This window comes from Nerophis lumbriciformis, linkage group LG03 (genome assembly GCF_033978685.3).
Source record: "Nerophis lumbriciformis linkage group LG03, RoL_Nlum_v2.1, whole genome shotgun sequence".
NCBI classification, from domain to species: Eukaryota; Metazoa; Chordata; class Actinopteri; order Syngnathiformes; family Syngnathidae; genus Nerophis; species Nerophis lumbriciformis.
This window is the reverse complement of record NC_084550.2, coordinates 51,895,001-51,922,890: the sequence shown is the minus strand read 5'-3', so window position 1 is coordinate 51,922,890 and position 27,890 is coordinate 51,895,001. Positions and strand designations below refer to the sequence as shown.

At 40.2% G+C, this 27,890-nt stretch overlaps 2 protein-coding genes across 2 annotated transcripts in view; one reads left to right on the top strand and one right to left on the bottom strand.

The window, feature by feature from the left end:
• Nucleotides 1–22,494, top strand: part of mmel1 (membrane metallo-endopeptidase-like 1) — a 36,085-nt gene extending 13,591 nt beyond the window's left edge. Inside the window, exons 2-24 of the mRNA XM_061938989.2 lie at nt 87–259; nt 2,797–2,844; nt 3,067–3,126; nt 3,204–3,365; nt 6,773–6,853; nt 6,991–7,086; nt 7,156–7,274; nt 11,060–11,125; nt 11,327–11,461; nt 13,604–13,693; nt 13,815–13,951; nt 14,031–14,124; nt 14,189–14,317; nt 14,510–14,608; nt 14,675–14,758; nt 14,829–14,932; nt 15,015–15,073; nt 15,137–15,256; nt 19,537–19,670; nt 19,752–19,817; nt 19,894–19,989; nt 20,121–20,197; nt 20,397–22,494. Coding sequence (XP_061794973.2) covers nt 124–259; nt 2,797–2,844; nt 3,067–3,126; nt 3,204–3,365; nt 6,773–6,853; nt 6,991–7,086; nt 7,156–7,274; nt 11,060–11,125; nt 11,327–11,461; nt 13,604–13,693; nt 13,815–13,951; nt 14,031–14,124; nt 14,189–14,317; nt 14,510–14,608; nt 14,675–14,758; nt 14,829–14,932; nt 15,015–15,073; nt 15,137–15,256; nt 19,537–19,670; nt 19,752–19,817; nt 19,894–19,989; nt 20,121–20,197; nt 20,397–20,496 — 2,292 coding nt within the window. The 5' untranslated portion in view covers nt 87–123 and the 3' untranslated portion in view covers nt 20,497–22,494. The remainder of the gene's footprint in view (nt 1–86; nt 260–2,796; nt 2,845–3,066; nt 3,127–3,203; nt 3,366–6,772; nt 6,854–6,990; nt 7,087–7,155; nt 7,275–11,059; nt 11,126–11,326; nt 11,462–13,603; nt 13,694–13,814; nt 13,952–14,030; nt 14,125–14,188; nt 14,318–14,509; nt 14,609–14,674; nt 14,759–14,828; nt 14,933–15,014; nt 15,074–15,136; nt 15,257–19,536; nt 19,671–19,751; nt 19,818–19,893; nt 19,990–20,120; nt 20,198–20,396) is intronic.
• A 1,395-nt stretch (nt 22,495–23,889) lies between these two features.
• prxl2b (peroxiredoxin like 2B) overlaps nt 23,890–27,890 on the bottom strand; it is a 16,425-nt gene continuing 12,424 nt past the window's right edge. The window contains exon 7 of the mRNA XM_061929418.2: nt 23,890–24,090. Coding sequence (XP_061785402.1) covers nt 24,064–24,090 — 27 coding nt within the window. The 3' untranslated portion in view covers nt 23,890–24,063. The remainder of the gene's footprint in view (nt 24,091–27,890) is intronic.

The following is a 27,890-nucleotide window of genomic DNA, read 5'->3' as shown; positions in this document are numbered from 1 at the left end:
GTTTTTCCTGATAATTTGACATATTTGGACACACATGCATAGAGTGGAGCAGCCCACCCTCCACTGGTGTTATTGTGTCCCCACAGAGTGTGCAGTCAGGAGAATGGGCAAATCGGAAAGCTAATGGACATCATGGAGAAATCAAGCAAACCTGGCAAACATCGTTGGACGGTGGCAGAGATCGGTCTGTCTGTGCTCCTGCTGCTGCTCAGCTGTGCCTTGGCCGGTCTCGTGGTCCTCTACACGTCTGTCCTGAAAGGTACAACCTCATTTTACTGTCGCTCATTAAAATTGTATGCCTTGAAAAAAAAAAAAATCATAATAAAGCAATTACAGTAGGAAGGATACTTAGCAGGAAAAGTAATACTGTCATATGTTTTTGTGGCCTTCACAATTTATGTACAATTTTTGCTGTTTGGCAGGCACAGCAGCGTAAATAAGCTTGTTGCTAGGCAGAATTTGTAACGTTATTAATCTAATAATCCGCACAGTGCTACTACAGTCTTTAATTAATTTTATCTTTCAGACACCTTTGTGGGCGTGGCTGGCATATCCCTTTTTTGTCACTGGTTAATAGGGTGATTATGATTAGAGGTAAGGGATGTCCGATAATGGCTTTTTGCCGATATCCGATATTCCGATATTGTCCAACTCTTTAATTACCGATACCAATATCAACCGATACCGATATATACAGTCGTGGAATTAACACATTATTATGCCTAATTTGGACAACCAGGTATGGTGAAGATAAGGTACTTTAAAAAAAAATTAATAAAATAAAATAAGATAAATAAATTAAAAACATTTTCTTGAATAAAAAAGAAAGTAAAACAATATAAAAACAGTTACATAGAAACTAGTAATTAATGAAAATTTGTCAAATTAACTGTTAAAGGTTAGTAGTAGACCAGCAGCACGCACAATCATGTGTGCTTACGGACTGTATCCCTTGCAGACTGTATTGATGTATATTGATATATAATGTAGGAACCAGAATATTAATAACAGAAAGAAACAACCCTTTTGTGTGAATGAGTGTAAATGGGGGAGGGAGGTTTTTTGGGTTGGTGCACTAATTGTAAGTGTATCTTGTGTTTTTTATGTTGATTTAATAAAAAATAAAATAAAAAACGATACCGATAATAAAAAAAACGATACCGATAATTTCCGATATTACATTTTAACGCATTTAGAGGTTTATTTATAAATGCTTTTTTTAAATTTAAAATGACAAATATAATTTATTTGGCCATTCAGTTTGCAGTGTAATCACTGCTCTGTATTCAGTATAAAAATATATTTTAAACATTTAAAAAAAATTTGTATGAAACTTTTTTTTTTTTTTAAATAGTCGATTGTTGTTTCTTTTATGTTACACCCTATTTTATTAAAACAATTATTTATTTATTTCAAACTATATATGTTTATAATATAAATGTATTTTTATTAGAAACTAAAAAGCATTTTTTTTTCTATGTATTTGTTCATCTATACTGAATAAGTCCTCAGTTCTAAACATGAGATATATTTTGAGAATATTCAAATATTTAAAACATTTTTATATTCTATATATGTACCGTATTTTTCATAGTTTGGCCGGGGGTGCGACTTATACTCAGGAGCGACTTGTGTGTGAAATTAACACATTACCGTAAAATATCAAATAATACTATTTAGCTCATTCACGTAAGAGACTAGACGTATAAGATTTCATGGGATTTAGCGATTAGGAGTGACAGATTGTTTGGTAAACGTATAGCATGTTCTATATGTTATAGTTATTTGAATGACTCTTACCATAATATGTTACGTTAACATACCAGGCACGTTCTCAGTTGGTTATTTATGCCTCATATAACGTACACTTATTCAGCCTGTTGTTCACTATTCTTTATTTATTTTAAATTGCCTTTCAAATGTCTATTTCTGGTGTTGGGTTTTATCAAATAAATTTCCCCAAAAAATGCGACTTATACTCCAGTGCAACTTATATCTGTTTTTTTCCTTCTTTATTATGCATTTTCGGCCGATGTGACTTATACTCCGAAAAATACGGTATAATAACATATTTCTCATGCAACAATATACATTAAATATATTTGTATTATAATAAATACTGTAACACCTATGATTCATATATAAATAGAATACATTTAACAATCAATACACTTTATTTGTAATATTTCAAAGAAGGTATATAAATGATAAATGATAATGATAAATGGGTTGTACTTGTATAGCGCTTTTCTACCTTCAAGGTACTCAAAGCGCTTTGACACTACTTCCACATTTACCCATTCACACACACATTCACACACTGATGGATTGAGCTGCCACGCAAGGCGCTAACCAATACCCATCAGGAGCAAGGGTGAAGTGTCTTGCTCAGGACACAACGGACATGACGAGGTTGGTACTAGGTGGGGATTGAACCAGGGACCCTCGGGTCCCGCACGGCCATTCTTCCACTGCGCCACGCCGTCCCATATAATACAGAGCAGTAATTTTCTTGCAGGAATAACATCTTCTAATAATCTGATTGATGATTTTGACGTAAACACTGATCTGCTTTGAATATTAAATTCATGAGATCAAAAATATATAAAACAATAAGACAACAGAGCAATACACAAAATGTACAGAATTTGAGGGTATTTATGACTTTAAAATGTGATACGTAGGGCTTGGGCTTATGTTGCTAGTAATGTGTCGCAGAGCAGAATGTTGCATCCTCTCGTTGTCACAAGAGCAAAGATTATAACGAGCGCTTCTGGGAATCTCTCTCTCTTCCAGAACAATCTCACAGGTCGAGCCTGACGCGGAGCTCGACAGGCGTCGGAGGTGAGTGTCTGTGTGTTCCGCCCCGGAGTGAACACACTGGGGGATAAGTGGTGTCATACACTCTTCCCTGCCTCATCAGCAGAGCACATCTTTTCAGCGTGGCGTTGTCGATGTGAAACGCTTTATAGCAGCTTCATCTTAGCTGTGATGTCATGGGTCAATAAAGCCTGATTTTTTTTTTTTTTTTTAATAAGTCTTGTTGACCGTGATTTTGTACTCCAGATCAGCTGTTTCGCTCCAATCTGGACAATGTGTGCACGACTGCAGACTGTGTTACAGCAGGTGAGGCTCAAAAGACCCTGCCAAATAAGAAATCCGCTCTCATGCTTACATTTTTGACGTCCCCTCTCCTGCTGAAGCGTCCCGCCTCCTGCAGAACATGGATCCATCCGTGAAGCCTTGTGATAACTTCTACCAGTACGCCTGTGGGGGCTGGCTGGAGCGCCACGTCATCCCGGAGACCAGCTCGCGCCACAGCGTCTTTGACATTCTGAGGGACAAGCTGGAGATTGTGCTCAAAGGTCAGGGAGGCGGGTCCATTGGGGTCACGTCAAAAGTGTTTGTCATTGTTGGGTGGATGGATGGCTGCAAAAATGTGAGCACCAACTGATCAATAGCCCTGGCGGTTTGAAATATATGAATACATATCATAATGGGGGGCGGGGGCGGGGAGTCTGGGCTTCTCCCTTCAGTATTAGTCTTATTTTGTAATCTCTGGAGAACCAACATCCTCTACAGGGGACATTTGATGTTGGTCTATTTATTTTGCCAGAGTTACATGAACAACCTGCTGTTTTTAATCTACCGTATTTTACGGACTATAAGATGCACTTAAAATCCTTTTTTCCCTCAAAACTCGACAGTACGCCTTATAACCCGGTGCGCCTAATGTAAGGAATAGGTTTGGTTGAGTTTACCGACCTCAAAGCTATTTTATTTGGTACATGGTGAAATGATAAGTGTGAACAGTAAATGGCAGTCAAACATTAGAGATAAGTGTAGGCTGCACCGTTTGATGTGCTTCAGCGTACGTATTATTATGGTGTGTGTATAAGGTAAGACATTATCCGGCGTTTTGTTTCGCAATATTATGCAAAAGCAACTTCTCCTACCTTCTAGTACCTGCTGATCTGTATTTGGGATCTGCATAAGTCCTGAAAATTTGCACAAGTTCGCCTTTGTAGTCGACGCCGTAGTCGATAAGCAACTTCTTTTTCTCTATCTTCTTGTTATGGGACATTCATCCTCTGCTGTTGCCATTTCTAATATAAAGTAGTGTAAAGTTCTTACTTATATATGTCAGTAAACTCGCCATGAAAGCGCTAAAACATACCGGTATAGTGAGTTTACATTATTCACCCAAAGAACTTTAGTTATTAGAGTTCCGGTTGGACTGTTTTTCACGGGACACATTTCCAGTGTGGTTGTTTCCGGATGAGGAGATGCTGCTCCGATATTGATTGAAGTAAAGTCTTAATGTCATTAAAACAGTTAGCTCCATCTTTTGACACTTCTTCCACTCCCATCTTTGCACGCTACACCGCTACAACAAAGATGACGGGGAGAAGACACTGCCGAAGGTGAGCCACGTAAATAAGACCGCTCACAAAACGGCGCATCCGGAAGCGACTGTCAGAAAGCGGCTCGAAGATGATCTGTAAAACATAATCTATGCAACATTTTTGACCAAACAACCACCATTACATGTTATGTAGACCACAAGGAAGTGTTTTACATTTAGAAAAAAATTATAATAATATGACTCCTTTATTGCGACCGATAATCCGGTGCACCTTATATATGAAAAAAGATCAAAAATAGACCATTCATCGGCAGTGCGCCTTATAATCCGTTGCGCCCTATGGTCCGGAAAATACGGTAGTCAAAAATCATCTCTGTGACAGCACTCTTGAGTTTTTAAGAATCTGCTGCAAAAATGGGAGTCTTTCACAAGTTTTTTTTTTTTTTTTTAACTGAACTCACGGGCCAACAGTTGAATATCCCAAATAATGAAAAAGAGAGGACCTAAAATGGAACCTTGAGGAACACCACTAGTATAACTGAAGACGTTGAACAAATGACTACTGACTACAACTAAAGTAAACAAGCTACAGCAACACCCTAGTTACAAAAAACACATTACGAAAAATAACTTAACTGACTTAAAGGGGTCATATCATTATTTTTTTCTACATTTAAAAAACTTCCTTGTGGTTTATATAAAATGTAACGGTGGTTCTTTAGTCAAAATTTTGCATATACTTTACAGACCACTTTGTGACCATCACTTTAAAATGCGCCATTTTGTGGGCGGTCTTATTCACGTGCCTCCACTTCGACAGCGTCTTCTCCACGCCATTTTCGTTGTAGCTTTTAGCGCTTCCATAGCGAATTTACTGACAGATATAAGTTCAAACTATATGCTACTTTGTATTAGAAATGACCACAGCCGAAAATGTGCATGTACGAGCCAGTCTGCCCCACAATAAGAGAATAGCGAAAAAGAAGGAGCTTATTGACTACAGCGTCACACAACATTGGCAGACCCGCGCAAAGCTCTTTGGGTAAATTTATAACATTAGTTAAATTGAATTAATGAATTACTTAAAGTTAATTTCAAATTAAGTTACAGTACAACAAGCAAATTACATTGAATTGGTGAAAAGGCCTATATTCTCATAGGATATATATTTTTAGGGACAGGACAGAATATATATTTTTAGTAGTAAAAACAAAAACATTTAAAATATTTTTTAACCAATTGTATGAAGTGTATTTACTGTACTATGTAAAAAAAGAAAATAATCAAAAATATTTATTTGGGCGGGTAATGCAATTCATCCAGCCATCCATTTTCTACCGCTTGTACCTCTTGGTGTCGCGGGGGTGCAATTCAATCAAATAATCAAATCTAAATATTGAATCAATACATATGTACAAATAATTTCTGAAGAGGTAATACAGTATATTAATGTTAACAACAGTGTTAATTTTGACATTCATCCATCCATCCATTTTCTACCGCTTGTCCCTTTCGGGCAGCAGTTTTTATTTTAATTTTAACAACCATCCTTTAAATGATCTTTACATTTAGTTATGTCTGAATGGCCCTGCGCCTTCTTATCTATCTGACCTGCTTTTACCGTATCAACCCTCGTGGATCCTGAGGTCCTCTGGCACAAAACTTTTATCTTTACCAATACGAGAAGAAACACTCACGGTGAGGAAGAATTTAGCCACTGTGGCCCCCACCTGTGGAACAGCCTGCCGGAGAGCCTCAGGACAGCAGAGACCATTGATATTTAAAACAAAACCTAATAAAATAAGAGGTGCAAGACACCTTTTTAATTAGGCTTTTTACTGATCATGCTGAGTCCTCTTTTAAAAAATTTTTTTTTTAATTTTTCTATTTTATGTACTACATTTATTCTCTCAATGTTATGTTTTTCTAAGTTTATTTGATTTGCCTGGGTGGCTCGGAGACACAGAGAGTGACAAGCGGTAGAAAATGGATTAGAAAGAACAGATTTTTAAAAATAATAATTAAAAAAAATTAAAATATATATAGATTTTTTTTTACTTGGGACTTTCTGCGGGCCATTTTGGACGCTGGCGGGCCGGATCCGGCCATAGTTTGGGGACCCCTGTTTTATACTATTTATTAGATGGATCATTTTAGTTATTCTCCAGTGTGGATGCCTCAAAGGCGGCGTTTTTCCTCAATCCTCAGTGCCATGCCACGTTTTGTTATTGTTAATAGTGCTGTGTGTGCGTTTTTTTCCTCTTTATTTTCTTTCTGTAAAGCACTTTCGCATTACCACTTGCCTTTGTATGAAAAGTACTTTTGAAATATCGCTTGATTTGATTTATGAATAAAATGGACTCATTTGCTTACTTCAAATGCAAAGCGGGTGTTTGCTGCTTCCAGGTGTTCTCGAGACTGAGAATGAAGAAGACAGAGATGCCATCAAGAAGGCCAAAATTCTCTACAGCTCCTGCATGAACGAGAGTAAGATTGGCACCTGAATAAGATCAACTTTAGGACATGGATGCATAAATAACATTTTGGCTACAGCTCTTGAATGTGATCTAATTTAGATGTGCAGGCAGGTGTACCTAGTGTTGAGGTTTTGTGCTTCCTTGCAGGCCTCATAGAGCAGCGAGACTCCCAGCCCCTCCTGAAGCTCATAGACGGTATTGGAAACTGGCCAGTGGCATCTGATGACTGGAACGCCACCACTGGTAGAGAAAACATTAACAAATAAAGTTGTCCCACAGACTTGCCATGACTTGAACATCATTGTGTTGCAGAAGAAGCATGGAGCCTTGAGGACACTCTGGCTACACTGACAGCTCATTATCACAAGAAGGTCCTGCTGGACATGTACGTGGGGACCGACGACCGGGACTCTCGGCGCCATATTGTTTACGTAAGACCGTCACTGTCTGTTATGTTTGGAGCCGTTGTGTAATCATTACTGCCACGGCACAGTTAAAAGTAATGCAAGGAACCAATATTTACTAAATTGTACATGCCTAATGCATTACCAAAGTGTAGCAGAACTATCATGAAAAGCTGTAGTTAAATATCACGAAAGAAAGGTATACATACTGATGCATCATTACTAACATTAGGGCAGTCCAATGATTCACTTTTTAAATCCACACTTTTTCCGCAGGCGAGCTACTTTTCAATTGACAAAGTGGAGGGAATCTTACTCATTCATATATAAAATGTATCCTGATTCATTTATGAAAGAGACATTTTTGTTAACAAGTTAAAAGGTGTTTAATGATACAAACCCCGTTTCCATATGAGTTGGGAAATTGTGTTAGATGTAAATATAAACGGAATACAATGATTTGCAAATCATTTTCAACCCGTATTCAGTTGAATATGCTACAAAGACAACATATTTGATGTTCAAACTGATAAAAATTTTGCAAATAATCATTAACTTTAGAATTTGATGCCAGCAACACGTGACAAAGAAGTTGGGAACGGTGGCAATAAATACTGATAAAGTTGAGGAATGCTCATCAAACACTTATGGGTTGTACTTGTACTTGTATAGCGCTTTTCTACCTTCAAGGTACTCAAAGCGCTTTGACACTACTTCCACATTTACCCATTCACACACACAGTCACACACTGATGGAGGGAGCTGCCATGCAAGGCGCTAACCAGCACCCATCAGGAGCAAGGGTGAAGTGTCTTGCTCAGGACACAACGGACATGACGAGGTTGGTACTAGGTGGGGATTGAACCAGGGACCCTCGGGTCGTGCACGGCCATTCTTCCACTGCGCCACGCCGTTATTTGGAACATCCCACAGGTGAACAGGCAAATTGGGAACAGGTGGGTGCCATGATTGGGTATAAAAGTAGATTCCATGAAATGCTCAGTCATTCACAAACAAGGATGGGGCGAGGGTCACCACTTTGTCAACAAATGCGTGAGCAAATTGTTGAACAGTTTAAGAAAAACCTTTCTCAACCAGCTATTGCAAGGAATTTAGGGATTTCACCATCTACGGTTCGTAATATCATCAAAGGGTTCAGAGAATCTGGAGAAATCACTGCACGTAAGCAGCTAAGCCCGTGACCTTCGATCCCTCAGGCTGTACTGCATCAACAAGCGACATCAGTGTCTAAAGGATATCACCACATGGGCTCAGGAACACTTCAGAAACCCACTGTCAGTAACTACAGTTGGTCTCTACATCTGTAAGTGCAAGTTAAAACTCTCCTATGCAAGGCGAAAACCGTTTATCAACAACACCCAGAAACGCCATCGGCTTCGCTGGGCCTGAGCTCATCTAAGATGGACTGATACAAAGTGGAAAAGTGTTCTGTGGTCTGACGAGTCCACATTTCAAATTGTTTTTGGAAACTGTGGACGTCGTGTCCTCCGGACCAAAGAGGAAAAGAACCATCCGGATTGTTATAGGCGCAAAGTTGAAAAGCCAGCATCTGTGATGGTATGGAGGTGTATTAGTGCCCAAGACATGGGTAACTTACACATCTGTGAAGGCGCCATTAATGCTGAAAGGTATATACAGGTTTTGGAGCAACATATGTTGCCATCCAAGCAACGTTACCATGGACGCCCCTGCTTATTTCAGCAAGACAATGCCAAGCCACGTGTTACATCAACGTGGCTTCATAGTAAAAGAGTGCGGGTACTAGACTGGCCTGCCTGTAGTCCAGACCTGTCTCCCATTGAAAATGTGTGGCGCATTATGAAGCCTAAAATACCACAACGGAGACCCCCGGACTGTTGAACAACTTAAGCTGTACATCAAGCAAGAATGGGAAAGAATTCCACCTGAGAAGCTTAAAAAATGTGTCTCCTCAGTTCCCAAACATTTATTGACTGTTGTTAAAAGGAAAGGCCATGTAACACAGTGGTGAACATGCCCTTTCCCAACTACTTTGGCACGTGTTGCAGCCATGAAATTCTAAGTTAATTATTATTTGAAAAAAAAAAAAAAAAGTTTATGAGTTTGAACATCAAATATCTTGTCTTAGTAGTGCATTCAATTGAATATGGGTTGAAAAGGATTTGCAAATCATTGTATTCCGTTTATATTTACAGTACATCTAACACAATTTCCCAACTCATATGGAAACGGGGTTTGTAATACAAGCATGTTTTAACACATATAGATTCCTTTCTTTCATGAAGACAAGAATATAAGTTGGTGTATTACCTGATTCTGATGACTTGCATTGATTGTAATCAGACAGTAGTGCTGACAACGTCCACGTTTTCAAATGGAGGAGAAAAAAAGTTCTTCCTTTCTGTCCAATACCACATGAAAGTGGTTGGTTTTTGGCATCTTATTTGTCCAGCTTCCATACTCCTTTTTATACACTTTACAAGAAATACATTGGCAGCAAACTCCGTAGCTTGCTAGCTTGTGCACGCTAGCTTTCTCAAACTCTTATTTTGTTAGCGCAGGCCAGATGAAGCAGCGCTTTTATTGTGAAGGTAGGAACTGTGCAGTCGGTCTTTAGAGTTTTGACGGCAGGTACGGCGCGAGAGTCTATTGAAATAAAAAGTGTTTCTCGCCTTCCTGTCGGTCATTTTTTCTTAATATTGATCTCGCAGCAGCAAGCGTCATCTCACAAGACCCTCGGGTGCCGCGAATGTCAATCAAATGACGAAAGCGATGTCTTAGTGAAGATTGATAATTAATCGCTAATTTTTAGGTCTATTTTTTTAATGCCTGGCTGGCGATCGACTGACACACCCTCCGCGATCGACCGGTAGCTGGCGATCGACGTAATGGGCACTCCTGATTTAGATCAATCGTTCATGATTATTCACAAGTGATTATTTGCTTGCATAAGTAAAACTTGGTGAAAAAAAGACCACAATATTTGTACACAAATGCAACTTTATAGTCAGAATGTCATCCAGGAACGTTTTCAAACGTTTTACGTGAATGCATATAATTTATTTGCACAAAACTTGGCAAAGGTTTTATCTAAGTCAGTGATTCTCAAACTGACTTAGTGCTATAGTTGTCAAAAATATTAAATATACTTGTTAAAAAAAACCTCTGGCTTGTTTTTTAGTGAATACTTAGGTCTACTACGCTACTGTATTTTATGTCGGTCATTATGGTGGTACTTGGTGAAAAAAGTTTGAGAACCACTGATTTAAGTTCTTTCAGGCGGTATTTTTAACTGAAATTTGCCGGCGAGCACATCAGTCGGAGTCTCCTCAGTCATTTTTGTACTGACTTATGCATTGATCTTATCACTAACCATTTTGCGGTGAAGGTAAAAGAGCTTGTACGATCAAAATAAATTGCATGATTAATCCAGGTGTGTTTAAGATTAATGCCATAATTTTTTTTAGATTATTCACATGACGTAACTAATTTTTGACAGCCCTATAAATAAAATAAAATAAAAAAATAAACTGAAATGTATAACAATTTTATAAACAAAAAATTGTTTGTCATGTTTTGCTTTTATAAATAATATTTTGGCTGGGCATAGAAGTGATTATTTATAATGTAGTGTTCCCTGTAAAGTTTAAAAAGCATTATATTGTCACTATCCAGCAAAAAAACACACAACTCCAATTTTTTCGGTCAGGGACACAAAGTAAATATATTTTTGCTTTTGTTTCATTATTTAAAAAATAGATTCATGCTTTTAAAAGTAAATTAACATTTTATTCATGTTATATTTTGTCAAGATTGATCAACCAGGACTTGGGATGCCATCGAGAGATTATTACTTTAACGATGGGAACTACAAAAAGGTGAGTCATTCATAGACGAGTTCAAATTTTAACACTAGTGTCCATAATTATGTAATGTAACTGTTACTGCTGACACTGTACTGCGCCACACAACTCTTTATATTACAATCATGAGTTCAGTCATTTTTAGAATCACTACAATTAACTACATTTGATCGTAAGATCTTCCAACAAATAATGACCCAAAACTTTGCGCTATAGGTTCGAGAAGCCTACCTGAACTTCATGGTCTCTTTCGCCAAAATAACCCGTGAGGACAGAAACTTGACGCAGGAGGACGACCGTGTGTGGGAGGAAATGATGCATGTGTTGGACCTGGAGACAGACATCGCCAACGTGAGTACAAAAAGCAAAAACGAGATATTGCAATTGTGTCATGTGAATACTAAAGAGTAGGGCAGGGAATCTTTGGGCACCACACAATTCGATTCTTGGGCGTAACGATTCGATTCAGAATCGATACTCAATTCAAAATACTCGATTCAAAATCTGTATTTTTTTTAATAACATTGGGTGCCAGTTCTATGATTAACTAAATTCCTCCATAAAATAGACAAACAGCTCTGATAATTTTCTATATTACTGAAAATGGTTTTGTTTAATAAAATTATACCCAAACATTTCAAAAAGAGGCAGATTTAAAAGAAAAAAAATATATATATATATTATTTTTTTTAAATCGACTTTATTTTTTTAATCGATTAAGAATCGTTCCAAATAAAAATCGCAATTCATACGAAACTTTTTTTTTTTCACCCCTTCTAAAGAGAAACTGTGGCATAGCAGAAATAATTTTTGTCATATACACTAATTGTTTTTTTTCAGGAGCAGCATCTCCTAACAACACAACACAAACGATCATTACTACATTTTTCCAGACCAGGAACTGTGTTATGTGTACATTTCCAAATTTAATTTACTTAAAGTGGAACTGCACTTTTTCGGAATTCTGCCTATGATTCACAATCCTTGTGAGAGACAAGAACACATGTATTTTTTTATTTTTGCATTGTAATTTATAATAATTATCTTGTTCTAGGTGGCTCGCAATGCAGGTAATGGGAGTAATCCATTATGTCTCCATATCACTCTAAAAATGCATCAAAAAACCACCAACATTACTCTATTCACATCTTGTGAACTAAATATTTACCAAGTATTAGCAATATTGTTATTTTAAGCGCTGAAGCAGGACAACTACTTTCAGCCGCATCGTTATCACAGAGACGTCGCTTCCATCCATCCATTATCTACCACTTGTCGCAAGGGGGCTATCCCAACTGCACTCGGGAAGAAAGCAGGGTACACTCTGTACCCACCTCATCACAGGGCCAAAACAGACAAGACAACCATTCACTCACATTCACACACTAGAGCCAATTTAGTGTTGCCAACTAGCCTATCCTCAGGTGCATGTCTTTGGAGGTGGGAGGATGCCTACACAGGAAGACTCCGAGCCCGGTAATCAAACCCAGGACCTTCTTATTGTGAGGCACGAGCACTAACCACTGTGTCACCGTGCTGCCCCTCCTCTGACTTGGTAAAGTTAATTCGAGATTATAGATCATGCCTCTCACCTGGAGAATAGACGTTTGTAGGCATAAACCGAGAAGTTGTTCATCTGTGACATTCAACTTAGACCCAGAGATGCAGAGAAAGACACGAAAAGACGCTCGTCTGCGGCAACTTTTTTTTATCCCTTCGTGTGGCTTATGAATAATTCTTCATCTAAACGGGAAGATATGAACATCCCATCAGTCCGCATCCAAGTGAGAGCAGTCATTGTACAGTAAGTGATTGTTTTATTATGTTTGTATTTGTTGTTTAGCACTTATACATAACAAGTTCATGGTGGTGTTTTAGATGTTTTTTAAGAGTGCTTTATAGGCGGAATAGGGCGACTCTCATTGACTCCAATGTTAGTGGACTTCTGCCAACGCTGATTTATGAGTTAGACTGCAGAAAATAAAATAAAAATATATGAGTGCTTGTCTTACATAGGGACTGTGAATGATAGGCAAAATTCCGAAAAAAGTGCAGATCCCCTTTAAGTGGACAAACTCCTACCACCCAGACACTATGGAGATACAGTACATGCTATAAACAGTGTTATAAAACACTGTTTGTCTAACATCAAGCTTTTACCGGGACAGAAGAGTGACAATATACTTGGTTAATGCATACAGAGTTTATCATGGCAATTACGAGATGCTTTGCATGGAACCCAACGTACACTATGTGGGCGACCCAGGTAAAAAACCAGGAACAGAAAAAGCAAGGTCTGAACCAGGCAGGTTACATAAGCCTGCCTTTGTAGTCCTTTGCTAACTAAGTTACAACACAAGTTTCTGTACAGTACATTATTTTATTGAGTAGAACTGCAAACTAAGCCACCATGGGGACACATTGGATCCCTTTGGCAGTATATGTCTACTGTCAAAAAGCATGCATGATTGGGAACCCTTGTCTTCCTTTCAGGCCACATCACCGGCTGAGGAGAGACAGGACGTCACGGTTCTTTACAACAAAATGACGCTTAATGAGCTGCATGCCACATTCAGCTTCAACGTAAGTTCTGGCTCCAGTGATAAGAAAAAATACGGCAAGAAGCGACTAAACAAAACAAAGTAATCAGCATGAATGTTTAGCAAAACTGTATTCAGCTACATTGCTTTGTTTTGTTTTCCAGGGTTTTAATTGGACCCGGTTTGTTCACGGGGTTCTATCCAGCGTATCCCTTAATGTGGAGCTGGAAGAGGAAGTAGTGGTGTCCGGCTCGCCCTACCTTGACAAGATGAATGAAGTCCTCTCCAGACACAGTGTCAGGTCCGCGCCAGGCCTTCATGCAAAAACATAAACGGTAGACTACAAACTTAATAATGTGAACGATTGATGGCTTGAACAGAACTATGCAGAACTACCTCACCTGGCAGCTCGTCATTGACAGAGTGAACAGCTTGAGTCGCCGCTTCAAAGATGCAAGGGCTCGTTACAGAAAGGTAGGCTCTATCGTTACCATGGCGGGACTCCAAAATCCATGTTCTAGTGACTGTGTGTCTTCAGACCCTGTACGGGACCACAGTGGAGGACGCTGGGTGGCGGGAATGTGTCCGTTACGTCCAGAGCAGCATGGAGAATGCAGTTGGAGCTCTTTATGTGCGGGAGACCTTTGCCGGAGAAAGCAAACGAATGGTTAGTGTCAAGTAGTAGTTTGGCCTTGACGACGGATAGCAGGATCTTCTATCAGTTCAGAATGGAGACATGTTATCTAGCTCTGATAAAACTGCTGCTGTGTTAACATCTTTGTTATTCTCTTGAGGGTCCGCCATTGAGACCCTATTCATATAATTCATTTTCAGTTATCCCTCTTCTATTTGTTCTCAGGTCAGTGACCTTATCAGGAAGATCCAGACAGCATATGTAGAAACCCTGGAGGAGCTAAACTGGATGGACGTGCCCTCCAAGGAGAAAGCGAGAGAAAAGGTAAGAGTACTTATTACAAGTCATCATGAATGGACTGTGGGTCATGCATGGTTCATCTATCTGCAGGCCATGTCCATCAAGGAGCATATTGGCTATCCAGATCACATTCTACAAAAGAGTAACCACAAGCTGGACCAAGAGTATGCTCATGTAAGGATTACGATTTGAGTTTGAGAAAAATATGTCCTTAGATTCCTTATTCACTTAATTTCATTTTCAGTTAAATTTCAGCGAGGAACACTACTTTGAGAATGTCCTAGAGAACCTTAAGTCCGAAGCCCACAAGAGTCTGAAGAAGCTGAGAGAGCCAGTGGATCCCAACTTGTTAGTTGACACTTTTACATTCGCCTGACTAAGGATGAAGTATTTGTGCTGTGAAACGCTTGATTCATGGTTAACATTCCAGGTGGATCATCGGTGCTGCTATGGTGAATGCTTTTTACTCTCCCAATAGAAACCAGATTGGTAAGAGCTCTGAAATACTTTCAGTATTTGAGCAATTCATAAGCATGTTTGTTGTGTGTGCAGTGTTTCCAGCAGGTATTCTGCAGCCACCTTTCTTCAGTAAACATCAGCAGCAGGCTCTGAATTTTGGTGGAATCGGAATGGTAATCGGCCACGAGATCACACATGGATTTGATGACAATGGTAAGACCTGGGACGGTCCATTGTGGCTACTTTTTTTAAATGAAGGACTGAACTTGACATTAAAGGTAGCCCCGAGGCGGCATCGAGAGAGCGGTAAGAACTGCTGCCTCATAAGAAGTTGTCGAGTTAGAGTCTGTCGAGGACAGCTCTGAACTGAAAACCCAACTTTGACGCCTATCTTTCTGAAATTCTTGCATGGGTTTTCTGCAGGTACTCCAGTTTTTCTGTGGGTAGATCAGTTTACTCAAGGTACTTCAATCTTCGAAGTGTACTGCGGCTTTCTGCTGGTATTATTTTCTGGGTACTTTCACACATCTATAATCTGTAACAACGTTTTATGATTCCCAATCTAGGCAACAGAAAAATATGTACACTGTCTGGAATGACCAAAATGCACGAAAATGCATAATTAGACATATTTTCTTGTAGGAGGTATATTATAGTAACATATTTACTAAAAAAAAAATCGGACGACAGTTATCCAGCAATTATAAAATGAAATTGTTGAATAGACGAGATGTCTAATATTTTTTTTATTTCTGACAGTCTACCAAAATGTTGACACACACCCACGTAGGACAGAGGGTTCTCGTCTGCCTATCGTTTGTCTGTGCAGCGCGAGAACTGATCCTGCAGCTGTGTGTGGAACTGTCAGTTTGCACGTCCTTCTGACACGTGCTAAATAAAACGCCAAATACTGCTTGCAAAACAATGATGAGTGTTGATAAATTACATTGCGCGTGCTGTATAATTACATATGCATTTTCTCCTCTCTGTCTTGTGGGTGTTTTAATGATCAGCATCCATCCATTCATCCATTTTCTAGTGCTTATTCCCTTTGGGGTCGCGGGGGGCGCTGGAGCCTATCTCAGCTACAATCGGACGTAAGGCGGGGTACACTCTGGACAAGTCGCCACCTCATCGCAGGGCCAACACAGATAGACAGACAACATTCACACTCACATTCACACACTAGGGCCAATTTAGTGTTGCCAATCAACTTATCCCCAGGTGCATGTCTTTGAAGGTGGGAGGAAGCCGGAGTACCCGGAGGGAACCCACGCAGTCACGGGGATAACATGCAAACTCCACACAGAAATATCCCGAGCCCAGGATTGAACCCAGGACCTTCGTATTGTGAGGCAGATGCACTAACCCCTCTACCACCGTGCTGCCTTATTAATTACCTTCCCTACTAATTAATTACATTAATTAAAGAATAATTATGTTCGTAATTCAATCAAACGAAGCCTGGTATTCTTCCTTGCTAGGAATAACAAACCGGTGGTAGGATGAAATAGAAACCTACTTGTTACATTTGCATATTATTGAAGACAGACACAGGACAGACCGGGGTGGTGGTTCCTCTCTTTAAGAAGGGGAACCGGAGGGTGTGTTCCAACTATCGTGGGATCACACTCCTCAGCCTTCCCGGTAAGGTCTATTCAGGTGTACTGGAGAGGAGGCTACGCCGGATAGTCGAACCTCGGATTCAGGAGGAACAGTGTGGTTTTCGTCCTGGTCGTGGAACTGTGGACCAGCTCTATACTCTCGGCAGGGTCCTTGAGGGTGCATGGGAGTTTGCTCAACCAGTTTACATGTGCTTTGTGGACTTGGAGAAGGCATTCGACCGTGTACCACGGGAAGTCCTGTGGGGAGTGCTCAGAGAGTATGGGGTAACGGACTGTCTTATTGTGGCAGTTCGCTCCCTGTATAATCAGTGTCAGAGCTTGGTCCGCATTGCCGGCAGTAAGTCGGACACGTTTCCAGTGAGGGTTGGACTCCGCCAAGGCTGCCCTTTGTCACCGATTCTGTTCATAACCTTTATGGACAGAATTTCTAGGCGCAGTCAGGGCGTTGAGGGTATCTGGTTTGGTGGCTGCAGGATTAGGTCTCTGCTTTTTGCAGATTATGTGGTCCTGATGGCTTCATCTGGCCAAGATCTTCAGCTCTCACTGGATCGGTTCGCAGCCGAGTGTGAAGCGACTGGGATGGGAATCAGCACCTCCAAATCCGAGTCCATGGTTCTCGCCCGGAAAAGGGTGGAGTGCCATCTCCGGGTTGGGGAAGAGATCTTGCCCCAAGTGGAGGAGTTCAAATACCTCGGAGTCTTGTTCACGAGTGAGGGAAGAGTGGATCGTGAGATCGACAGGCGGATCGGTGCGGCGTCTTCAGTAATGCGGACGCTGTATCGATCCGTTGTGGTGAAGAAGGAGCTGAGCCAGAAGGCAAAGCTCTCGATTTACCGGTCGATCTACGTTCCCATCCTCACCTATGGTCATGAGCTTTGGGTCATGACCGAAAGGACAAGATCACGGGTACAAGCGGCTGAAATGAGTTTCCTCCGCCGGGTGGCGGGGCTCTCCCTTAGAGATAGGGTGAGAAGCTCTGTCATCCGGGGGGAGCTCAAAGTAAAGCCGCTGCTCCTCCACATCGAGAGGAGCCAGATGAAGTGGTTCGGGCATCTGGTCAGGATGCCACCCGAACGCCTCCCTCGGGAGGTGTTTCGGGGACGTCCGACCGGTAGGAGGCCACGGGGAAGACCCAGGACACGTTGGGAAGACTATGTCTCCCGGCTGGCCTGGGAACGCCTCGGGATCCCCCGGAAGGAGCTGGACGAAGTGGCTGAGGAGAGGGAAGTCTGGGCTTCCCTGCTTAGGCTGCTGCCCCCGCGACCTGACCTCGGATAAGCGGAAGAAGATGGATGGATAGATGGATGGATGAAGACAGACACGCAAAATGGATGGCACGCCTTATTTTGCTCACTTAAAGAACTGCACTTGTTTGGGGAATTTTTCCTATCGTTCACAATCACTATGAAAGACATGACGACGGATGGATTATTATTTTTAACGGATTCAAAATATTAAATAAATAAAGATAAATAAAAGCTCGCTTACAGTGGAGCCAATGGAAGCTGGTCCACTATTTCGCCCATAAAATCAACAAATAACCACTTAAAAAAGCGGCAACAATACTCCATTTACATTTTGTGAGTATTAGTGATATTGTTTTATATAAGCGCTAACGCAGACAAACTATTTATAGCGGTGCCGTGATCACTTCAGTGTTTTCCTATGTTTACATCATCGAGTGGTCTGCTGCTTTCTCGCTTCCTTGCTCCCTGTAAGATTATTCTAGATCATAAATAATGCATCTCACCTGAACAGAAGAAGTCTGAGTAGGTAATCGGACAAGTTGGTACACTTTTGACAGCCATTTAGGACCCGAAAATGGTCAGGACGACACAAAAAGACGCTCGGTCCCCCGAACCCCTTTCTTCGTGAGGATTATGAGAGATTCTTCCCCTAAATGGGATTACATGAACGTCTTCGCAGTTGACATCCTAATGACAGCATACATTGTACAGTAAATTATGTTTTATTATGTTCGTTGGCTCTCATGAAGTCTGCAGTGAGTAATAATCAGTGAAGAAAAAAAAAAGCAAACATGATGAGTTTTTTAAATTAATGCGCAGCATATGCTTAAAATGAGGAAAGTATGTAAATATCATATATTATAAATGTGCCCGTTACTCCATAACATATATACTTACATCATGTATATAAAACCTCAATGAAGGTGTTTGGATGTTTTTTAAGGAGAAATTGCACAGCTCCCATAGGCTCCATTGTAAACAAACGTTTGATTGTTTTATTTAATATTTAGAACATCTATCATGTCTTTCTTAATGATTGTAAAAGATAGGTAAATTCCCCCCCAAAAATGCAGTTCCCCTTTAACAGACGCAATCCACTTTGCTCTTGTTTAGTCATCAGTTTTGCGTGTGGTATCAGGTTACATCCAAACACAGATGGGCAGGACATGTGGCCCGACAACAAGATAATTGGTGGACATTTAGAACGACTGAATGGACTCTTTGTGAACAGAGAAGACCAAGAAGGTGACCAAAAACGCTACGGAGAGTTGACCTTACACAACACATCATTGAGACTGGCTCAAGATAGACGTCAATGGTTGGAGTCTGGGGCTGGGGGGGTTCTTCAAAGGGAAAAATTAACCCTTAGGTTTGCACGTGTTTTAGTACTTGTTAACCTTTAGTAAATCAGGCCGTTAGTCTTTTTTAGGTGGAAAAGTCGGAAATTAGATTTGTGTTTTTGTGAGGATTCCCATTAGCTGTGCTCTTGCGAGGAAACATGCTGGCATACAACAGAAACAGTTTTGCGACTATCAGCAGCATGCATCGAATCAGATTCGACCCTTTGTCGATGACAGCCCCAGTCCACATACTAAGTTATGGTAAATATGTTTCCTTGAAGGGCGCAATTTCGACAAGGACGGGAACATGCTGAACTGGTGGAGCAATTACTCTGCAGAGCACTTTAAGGAGCAGTCACAGTGCATGGTGCAACAGTACGGAAAATTCAACTGGAAGCTAGCGGGTGGGCAAAATGTAAGAAACCCCACATTTTAGCATTTAATACAATGTAGATAAGTCAAGTTTGTGTGCATTTATGTACTTTTATGATTGCAGGTGAGTGGAATCAGCACTTTAGGCGAGAACATTGCTGACAACGGAGGGGTTCGTCAAGCCTTTAAGGTGGGCTTCTAAGTTGTTACAACACCAAAGCTACACAGATATGTCTTTGAAAAATGTGTTCGCATGTGTTCTACAGGCTTATCTTAAGTGGGTGGAGAAAGAGGGGGAGGAGCCTCGCCTGCCCGGTCTGGACATGGACCACAAACAGATTTTCTTTCTTAACTTTGCGCAAGTAAGCAAGGAAAACATGGTAACACCCCTTGTTACCGTGGTTGAACAACTGCTCTGCATCATACAGAGTGCTGCTTCTAGTGTATTTCAGACAAACGCCTGCCTCAAAGGATGACTTTCCGTCTTCTTTAGGTCTGGTGTGGTGCTTATCGACCCGAATACGCCAGCCAATCCATTAAGACTGACTCCCACAGCCCTTTAGAATACAGGTAAGAGGCACTCACACTACCAGGTTGACTCATCTAGTTGCTCAAGGTTTAGTCCGTTGGTACACAAATATTCAAAGAACAACCCTCACTTCTTAACATTCTGTTCTTTTGTCTTTAGTTGATCAAGGTTTAGTCCATTGGTTCACAAATATTCAAAGAACAACCCTCCCTTCTTAACACTCTGTTCTTTTGTCTATAGGGTTCTCGGTTCGCTTCAAAATTTTGAGGCTTTCTCCGAAGCCTTCCAGTGCAAAAAAGGCAGTCCTATGAACCCTGAGCAGAAGTGCCGTGTCTGGTAGAACATTTGACGCTTTCTTTTGTCGTATTTCCTGTGACGGCACGCTGAAAGGACGCTCGGTAGGAAGACGGCCCCTGCCTGGGACTTGTTTATTTGGAGTGACAGCGACTGGCTGTTGTATTTAGCAACAGGTGATATCCTGGATTCCTTTCAGGACTTTGAAAGAAACTCTGGCATATTACGAGTTGGCTCATGAACTGTTTGCTTCAGGAATGTTCCTTACAAATGTCTAGTGCAGATCTTTGTGATTTTCGTGTGAATGTTTTCATTCGGCACTGCGCGGAATGAACCACGGCCAGCGCTTGTAGGACTAATGAAAACGTGGTTGGCAATGGGAGAATTAGTTCCGCTCTGTGACTTTGTCCATTGACTGTTACGTGCAGCAAATTACCTGCGAGCCTTAAGACTGTTCAATTTTTAAAATTAACATTTAGAGCGAGCTGCAGTTTTTAACAAAGACTCAGCAAATACCGTATGTAAAGTTTGGCTTTTGCAAGTACTCACATATATTTACAGCACAAGTATGCTAACTTGGAGTAAAATGCGTAACATAACTTAAGAAAAGCTTTCTGACTTGCAGATTGTTACGATTTTGATTATGAAAACCAAGGTAATATTTCAATTATAATTGTCATGTATGTGCAAAAATACGTATACCTTTTGCAATGTTGGTAATACAGTGAAGCTCCATTCTGGTCCTTGAAATTGTTCTAAAAACAAAACAAAGAGAATTCGTTTTTTCCAGAGTCATCTTGTTACCATCATAAAACCTTTACTAACTAAACACATTTTTTAAACCTTTTTTTTACTTAACCAATATATAATCATCAATGTATGATACAACAAAAATAAAATCAAAAGTACTCACCCTTACAGGCAGGTAATGGGGACAGAACAGAGAAATATCATTCATGGAACCTTTTGGTTGAAGTCTCACAATTTTACAAATTGTACAAAACTTGCCATGTTTCTCTTTGGCTTATTTCACTATTTCCTGTCAATAAAGTCAAATAAAACATAAGGGAAAAAAAAGTATGACCTGCGCAACATTGTTTTTTTTCAGGATTCGGGATAGGATGTTTACGATGTTAATTTTGAGGGTGTACGAGAGGTATATCGGGCGTTTTGGTAAATATTGGTAAACAAATCAATTGTAATAATAACACAAAGTTTCTTTAGTTTTTTTCCTGAACCAGAGCAAAAACTTTTTCTTAATCAAACAAGCCGAGGCCCCAAAAAAACACAGTTAATGCTGGACTTGATGCCTCTAGGGCACAAGCAAATTACACGGTAACGTTCGAACGAAACAGGCAGCGAAGGCAGATGAAGTTCACATTGATGATTACTAATGGAGATGAAAGGACGCTGAGGCCATGTGACCGTCAAGTACAAGACGGCGAGAGCGCAAGCGAGAATGGGGCTCGGACTGTTATTTTCTACCTTTATTACAACGTAATGGCAGTGGAGAATCAAAGCAGGGGGGGACGGTGGGTGGGGTGGGGAATTAATGCTGCTTCTGTGCTGCAGAGAGCTTTAAAAAAACACATTCAGGATGTGTTGCGAGCAGAACTGAATGTGTTATTGCATACTTTAGAACCCAATGTGTTATCTGTGCTTGATGTTCTATACAGCAGTATTGACTTATAGATACATCAGGTCACATCCTCATGGTGAAACGGTCTTGTTGTTGTTGTTATTACCAGCCGAGTACTTTTTTGTTGTTGCTATAAACATATAAATATATCAAACATATGTGAAATGAATTTATTTATCTATTTATGATATTGCATTGTTGCTTTTCAGGATCTAAAGATGTATAGTAAAAAAGGTACATACACAGTATGTTTTATGGAATGTTCCTGCAGGAATGTAAATTTATATACCTATTTTTGTGATGCTGAACTGTAATTATTGCCATTAAAGTCAATGTGCTAAAAACAAAAAAAGGTTTGTCTCATCAAAATGTTTTCATTTGATTAATGCGCAATTTATCTGTTTGTATTTAGAATTACTTGGGAAACAAATAAAACTGACATTTGGATTCTCCTCAGCATTTCTATTTGTTTTATTAGTTAGTCATTATTGTTCAATGTAATGGAAGTGACATCATGTTATACAGCATGCTTTTGCTTTTTAATGGAACATGGGCCATTCCATACATCCAAAATTTTAGCACAGTCCATCACATAAATTAGTCCTTACTTTTAAAATACAATTGTATTGTTGAAGTGATTTAATTTATAAAATGAAAGCCATGTAGACATACTTCAGTACAGTATAATTCTATGCTTAACTCACTCTAGTTAAGTTGCCGGACATGGCTTGATATTGACCATTGAACATTAAACTACGGTATTCAAAAAAGTGGATTATTAGACTTGGATTTGAGAAAAAAAGACAGAAAGTACCGTATTGTTCGGAGTATAAGTCGCACCGGAGTATAAGGCGCACCTGCCGAAAATGCATAATAAAGAAGGAAAAAAACATATATAAGTCGCACTGGAGTATAAGTTGCATTTTTTGGGGAAATTTATTTGATAAAACCCAACACCAAGAATAGACATTTGAAAGGCAATTTAAAATAAATAAAGAATAGTGAACAACAGGCTGAATAAGTGTACGTTATTTGACGCATAAATAACCAACTTAGAACGTGCCTGGTATGTTAACGTAATATATTATGGTAAGAGTCATTCAAATAACTATAACATATAGAACATGCTATACGTTTACCAAACAATCTGTCACTCCTAATCGCTAAATCCCATGAAATCTTATACGTCTCTAGTCTCTTACGTGAATGAGCTAAATAATATTATTTGATATTTTACGGTAATGTGTTAATAATGTCACACATAAGTCGCTCCTGAGTATAAATCGCACCCCCGGCCAAACTATGAAAGAAACGGCGACTTATAGTCCGAAAAATACGGTAAGTTCAATGAAAGTTACAACAACAAAAAATGGCACTGATTTGTTTACAAGGTATTGCAGTTTTAAGGGCTGACTAAGATTATTTTCCTTTCTTTTTTTAACATTTACTATTATTTTACCAAAATAAAAGCACAAACATCGTCAGGCTCTAACCCCCAAAAGTAAAATCCCTGAACCCCTTTGTCAGTCTTCTACTCTCTTTGTCTCTGTGTGTGGAGGCGGGGACTCTAGCATATACATAGAGAGAAGTTCAGCCTCATAATGTAAACGTAAGGTAATGTGGTAAAAATGATCTGGATCGATCAGCCCTGAAATCTAATCAAATATTCCTTATACCATTTGACATTTCCTGAAAGTTTCATTAAAATCTGCCTATAACTTCTTGAGTATTGTTACTAACTAACAATACTTCAACAAGTCCATACCTTCATGGCAGAGGAATGAACAAACACCATAAGGCTTTGATTTAAAGGATTTTTATATAAGTAATTCCATACAATCTGAGTCACTCTCAATACACAATAGTGGAAAAGACAACGGAATGTTCATTTAAAACGATCCACATACACATCGTGATCAAGGAAATATTAGAATCATTTGTGTACGTTACAACCCAGCTTGACAGGCGACGTCCTCACCGTGTGCAAACATCGTCATTGCACTGCAAGAAGAAAAATGTACAGTGTGTACATAAAGAAGCAAATTGACCAATAATCGTGTCTGCATTTACTGGACATTAGCAATGTTTAAGTGACCCACAATGCACCATGGCAGTGTATGGCATGCATAAGGAATGCATGGAATCACATCCTCAAAATCACATTCGATTTGATGGTGATGTTTTCATCTACCGTACAAGCCACAAGCCAATGTGACTGCAGAGCATAAGGCAGGATTTACAGTCATGGCTAATCTGATCTGACCACGAGCTACATAAACATGTCTCCGCCAACGACGCACCTGTGATAAATTAGGAGGTAATGCAGTTTGTCATACACAAATGTCCTCATACAAGGTCATGATTCATGCACACTCTGATAGGATGCTTTGGGTGATGAGTTGTTTGTTGATGAGTCTTTATCCAATGTAAGGCAAATAGTTGCCAAAAAGTGGTATTTTTTTAGGTACCACTGCAAATGTATGTATGTGCCAAAAAAAGTTACATTTTAGGTATCGTACCACTGTTGATGGTAGTCCGGCATAGGGGTTCCAAAAGGGGTACCTTTCAGCCACCAAATCACTGCATTTGGTATACGAGCATAGGGTGCAAGTTTTTTTTAGGTGCAATACCACTTTAATTAGTACCTACTTTTCTGACTGCCAAAATGTTTTTAGGTATGATACCACTGAAGCTGGCACCCTAGCATTAGAGTGCCAAAAGGTGGTAGTTTTAAAAAGGTACCAAACCACAGATTTAGTACTTAAGCATAAGGGGGGCAAAACGTGCTAGTTGATGGAATCAGACCACAAGAGTTGGTACCCTAATTGGTATCTCTAGCATGAGGGTGCAAGTTGTGGTACCTTTTCGGTACTCAATCACTGCAATTGATACATGAGTAGAAGTGTGCAAGTTTTCCAGGTGCAATACAACTTCAATTAGTACCCACGTTTATAGGTATCATTCTAGTGAAGCTGGTACCTTAGGGTAAGAATCTCACAAGGCGGTCATTTTTAAAAAGGTTCCAATTACAGTGGTTTGGTACCTTTTTTAAATTACCAAAGTGCCAAAAGTGGTATTTTGTACGAACCAAACCTGGTTGGTCAATTAGTACTCAAGCTTAAGGGTGTCAAAATTGGTTTTAGTTCAGTGGTTCTTAACCTTGTTGGAGGTACCGAACACCACCAGTTTCATATGCGCATTCACCGAACCCTTCTTCAGTGAAAAAAATAATATTTTTTTTCAAATTCAAGGCAAAGTTATGTTTTTTTACTGGTGCACAAAATGAACCGTGCATGAACATCACCTTGTTCAAAGAACAAAACCAACACAGTGCATGAACTCACAACAAATTACACACCTGCAAATCAGTCTGACTTCTGCTGTTGCCTTTGAGAGACCAGTTCAGATATGTGTGGCTTCACCTTGGCAAGTGCCACTCTCATGTCATTTTAAATTATAAATGATAAAATAAAATAATTGATATATTTTCACAGCAAAGTCTGTTCCTTTTCTTCGTTTTCCACCCAGACATACAATACTAGTACACAGCTCATGAAAAACATGTTATTGTCATTGTAAGTGGGCCAAAACACTTATATTATAACATAATCCAATGGAAATGACAGCTGTCATTTGATTATAATAATAAAACATTTAATTTGTTATTTAGTCAGGTTTGGGACAGGTGTACTCACTTGTGCTCCACTGAACGCTCAAGGAGTTTTTGCGTTTGCTCACACATATGGAAATTAGAGGGAACATTGTTTGAGGGTATCCATAATACGCCGATAGGGAGAAGTTTTTATTTACACAATGAGTCAGGTGTGTCTTGACCTCCGCGGCGGAAGTTCCGCCGAACCCCTGAAGCCGACTCACCGAACCCCTAGGGTTTGATCGAACCCAGGTTAAGTTTTAGTTACTATATCGCTGAAGTGAATACCCTAGTGCCAAAAGGTGGTACTTTTAAAAAAGGTACTAAAATTGTACCAAAGCATAAAATGCCATCCATCCATTCTCTATCGATTGTACCTCTCGGGGTGGCGGGTGGCTGGTGCCAGCTGCACTTGGGTGGAAGACAGGGTAATCCCTGGACAAGTCGCCACCTCACTGCAAGTATAAGGGTGCCAAAAAGTGTTTTTTGAAAGAACCAAACCACTGCTGATACCCTAGTTTGTACCCTTAGCCTGAGGCTGTCAAAAAGTGGTGCTGCAGTTGGTGTCCTGGCATATAAGTTCCCAAAAGTGGTACTCACATGGAACCATGCCTTTGCAGTTAAAGGGGAACATTATCACAATTTCAGAATGGTTAAAACCATTAATTATATATATTTTTTGAAGTTTTTTTCAAAATTTTACCCATCACGCAATATCCCTAAAAAAAGCTTCAAAGTGCCTGATTTTAACCACCCGTCCATTTTCCTGTGACGTCACATAGTGAAGCCAACACAAACAAACATGGCGGAAAGAACAGCAAGCTATAGCGACATCAGCTCGGATTCAAACTCGGATTTCAGCGGCTTAAGCGATTCAACAGATTAAGAATGTATTGAAACGGATGGTTGTAGTGTGGAGGCGGGTAGCGAAAACGAAATTGAAGAAGAAACTGAAGCTATTGAGCCATATCGGTTTGAACCGTATGCAAGCGAAACCGACGAAAACGACATGACAGCCAGCGACACGGGAGAAAGCGAGGACGAATTCGGCGATCGCCTTCTAACCAACGATTGGTATGTATTTGTTTGGCATTAAAGGAAACTAACAACTATGAACTAGGTTTACAGCATATGAAATACATTTGGCAACAACATGCACTTTGAGAGTGCAGACAGCCCAATTTTCATCAATTAATATATTCTGTAGACATACCCTCATCCGCGCTCTTTTCCTGAAAGCTGATCTGTCCAGTTTTGGAGTTGATATCAGCAGTCCAGGGAATCTAGGGTTGATGTGAGCCAAGACATCCAGGGGGTTTAGCTCGCTCGTCTGCGGGAACAAACTGCTGCCATTGCTTGCCGTGCTACCGAGGTCCTTTGTCCCTGAATTGCTCACACACTCCGGCAGATTCAATGGGGGTCTGGCGGCAGATTTCTTTGACTTTATCGTTGGAAATGCATCTGCTTTGAGTGTCGTCCAATTTCTTGCCACTTTCGCATCTTTGGGCCACTGGTGCAACTTGAATCCGTCCCTGTTCGTGTTGTTACATCCTCCGACAACACACCGACGAGGCATGATGTCTCCAAGGTACGGAAAACAGTCGAAAAAAACGAAAATAACAGAGCTGATTTGACTCGGTGTTTGAGAAAATGGCGGATTGCTTCCCGATGTGACGTCACAACGTGACGTCATCGCTCCGAGGGAGCGAATATTAGAAAGGCGTTTAATTCGCCAAAATTCACCCATTTAGAGTTCGGAAATCGGTTAAAAAAATATATGGTCTTTTTTCTGCAACATCAAGGTATATATTGACGCTTACATAGGTCTGGTGATAATGTTCCCCAAAAGTAGTACCTTGTAGGAACTAAATCATACTGTGGCAGCACGGTGGAAGAGGGGTTAGTGCGTCTGCCTCACAATACGAAGGTCCTGAGTAGTTGTGAGATCAATCCCGGCCTCGGGATCTCTGTGTGGAGTTTGCATGTTCTCCCCTTGACTGCGTGGGTTCCCTCCGGGTACTCCGGCTTCCTCCCACCTCCAAAGACATGCACCTGGGGATAGGTTGATTGGCAACACTAAATTGGCCCTAGTGTGTGAATGTGAGTGTGAATGTTGTCTGTCTATCTGTGTTGGCCCTGCGATGAGGTG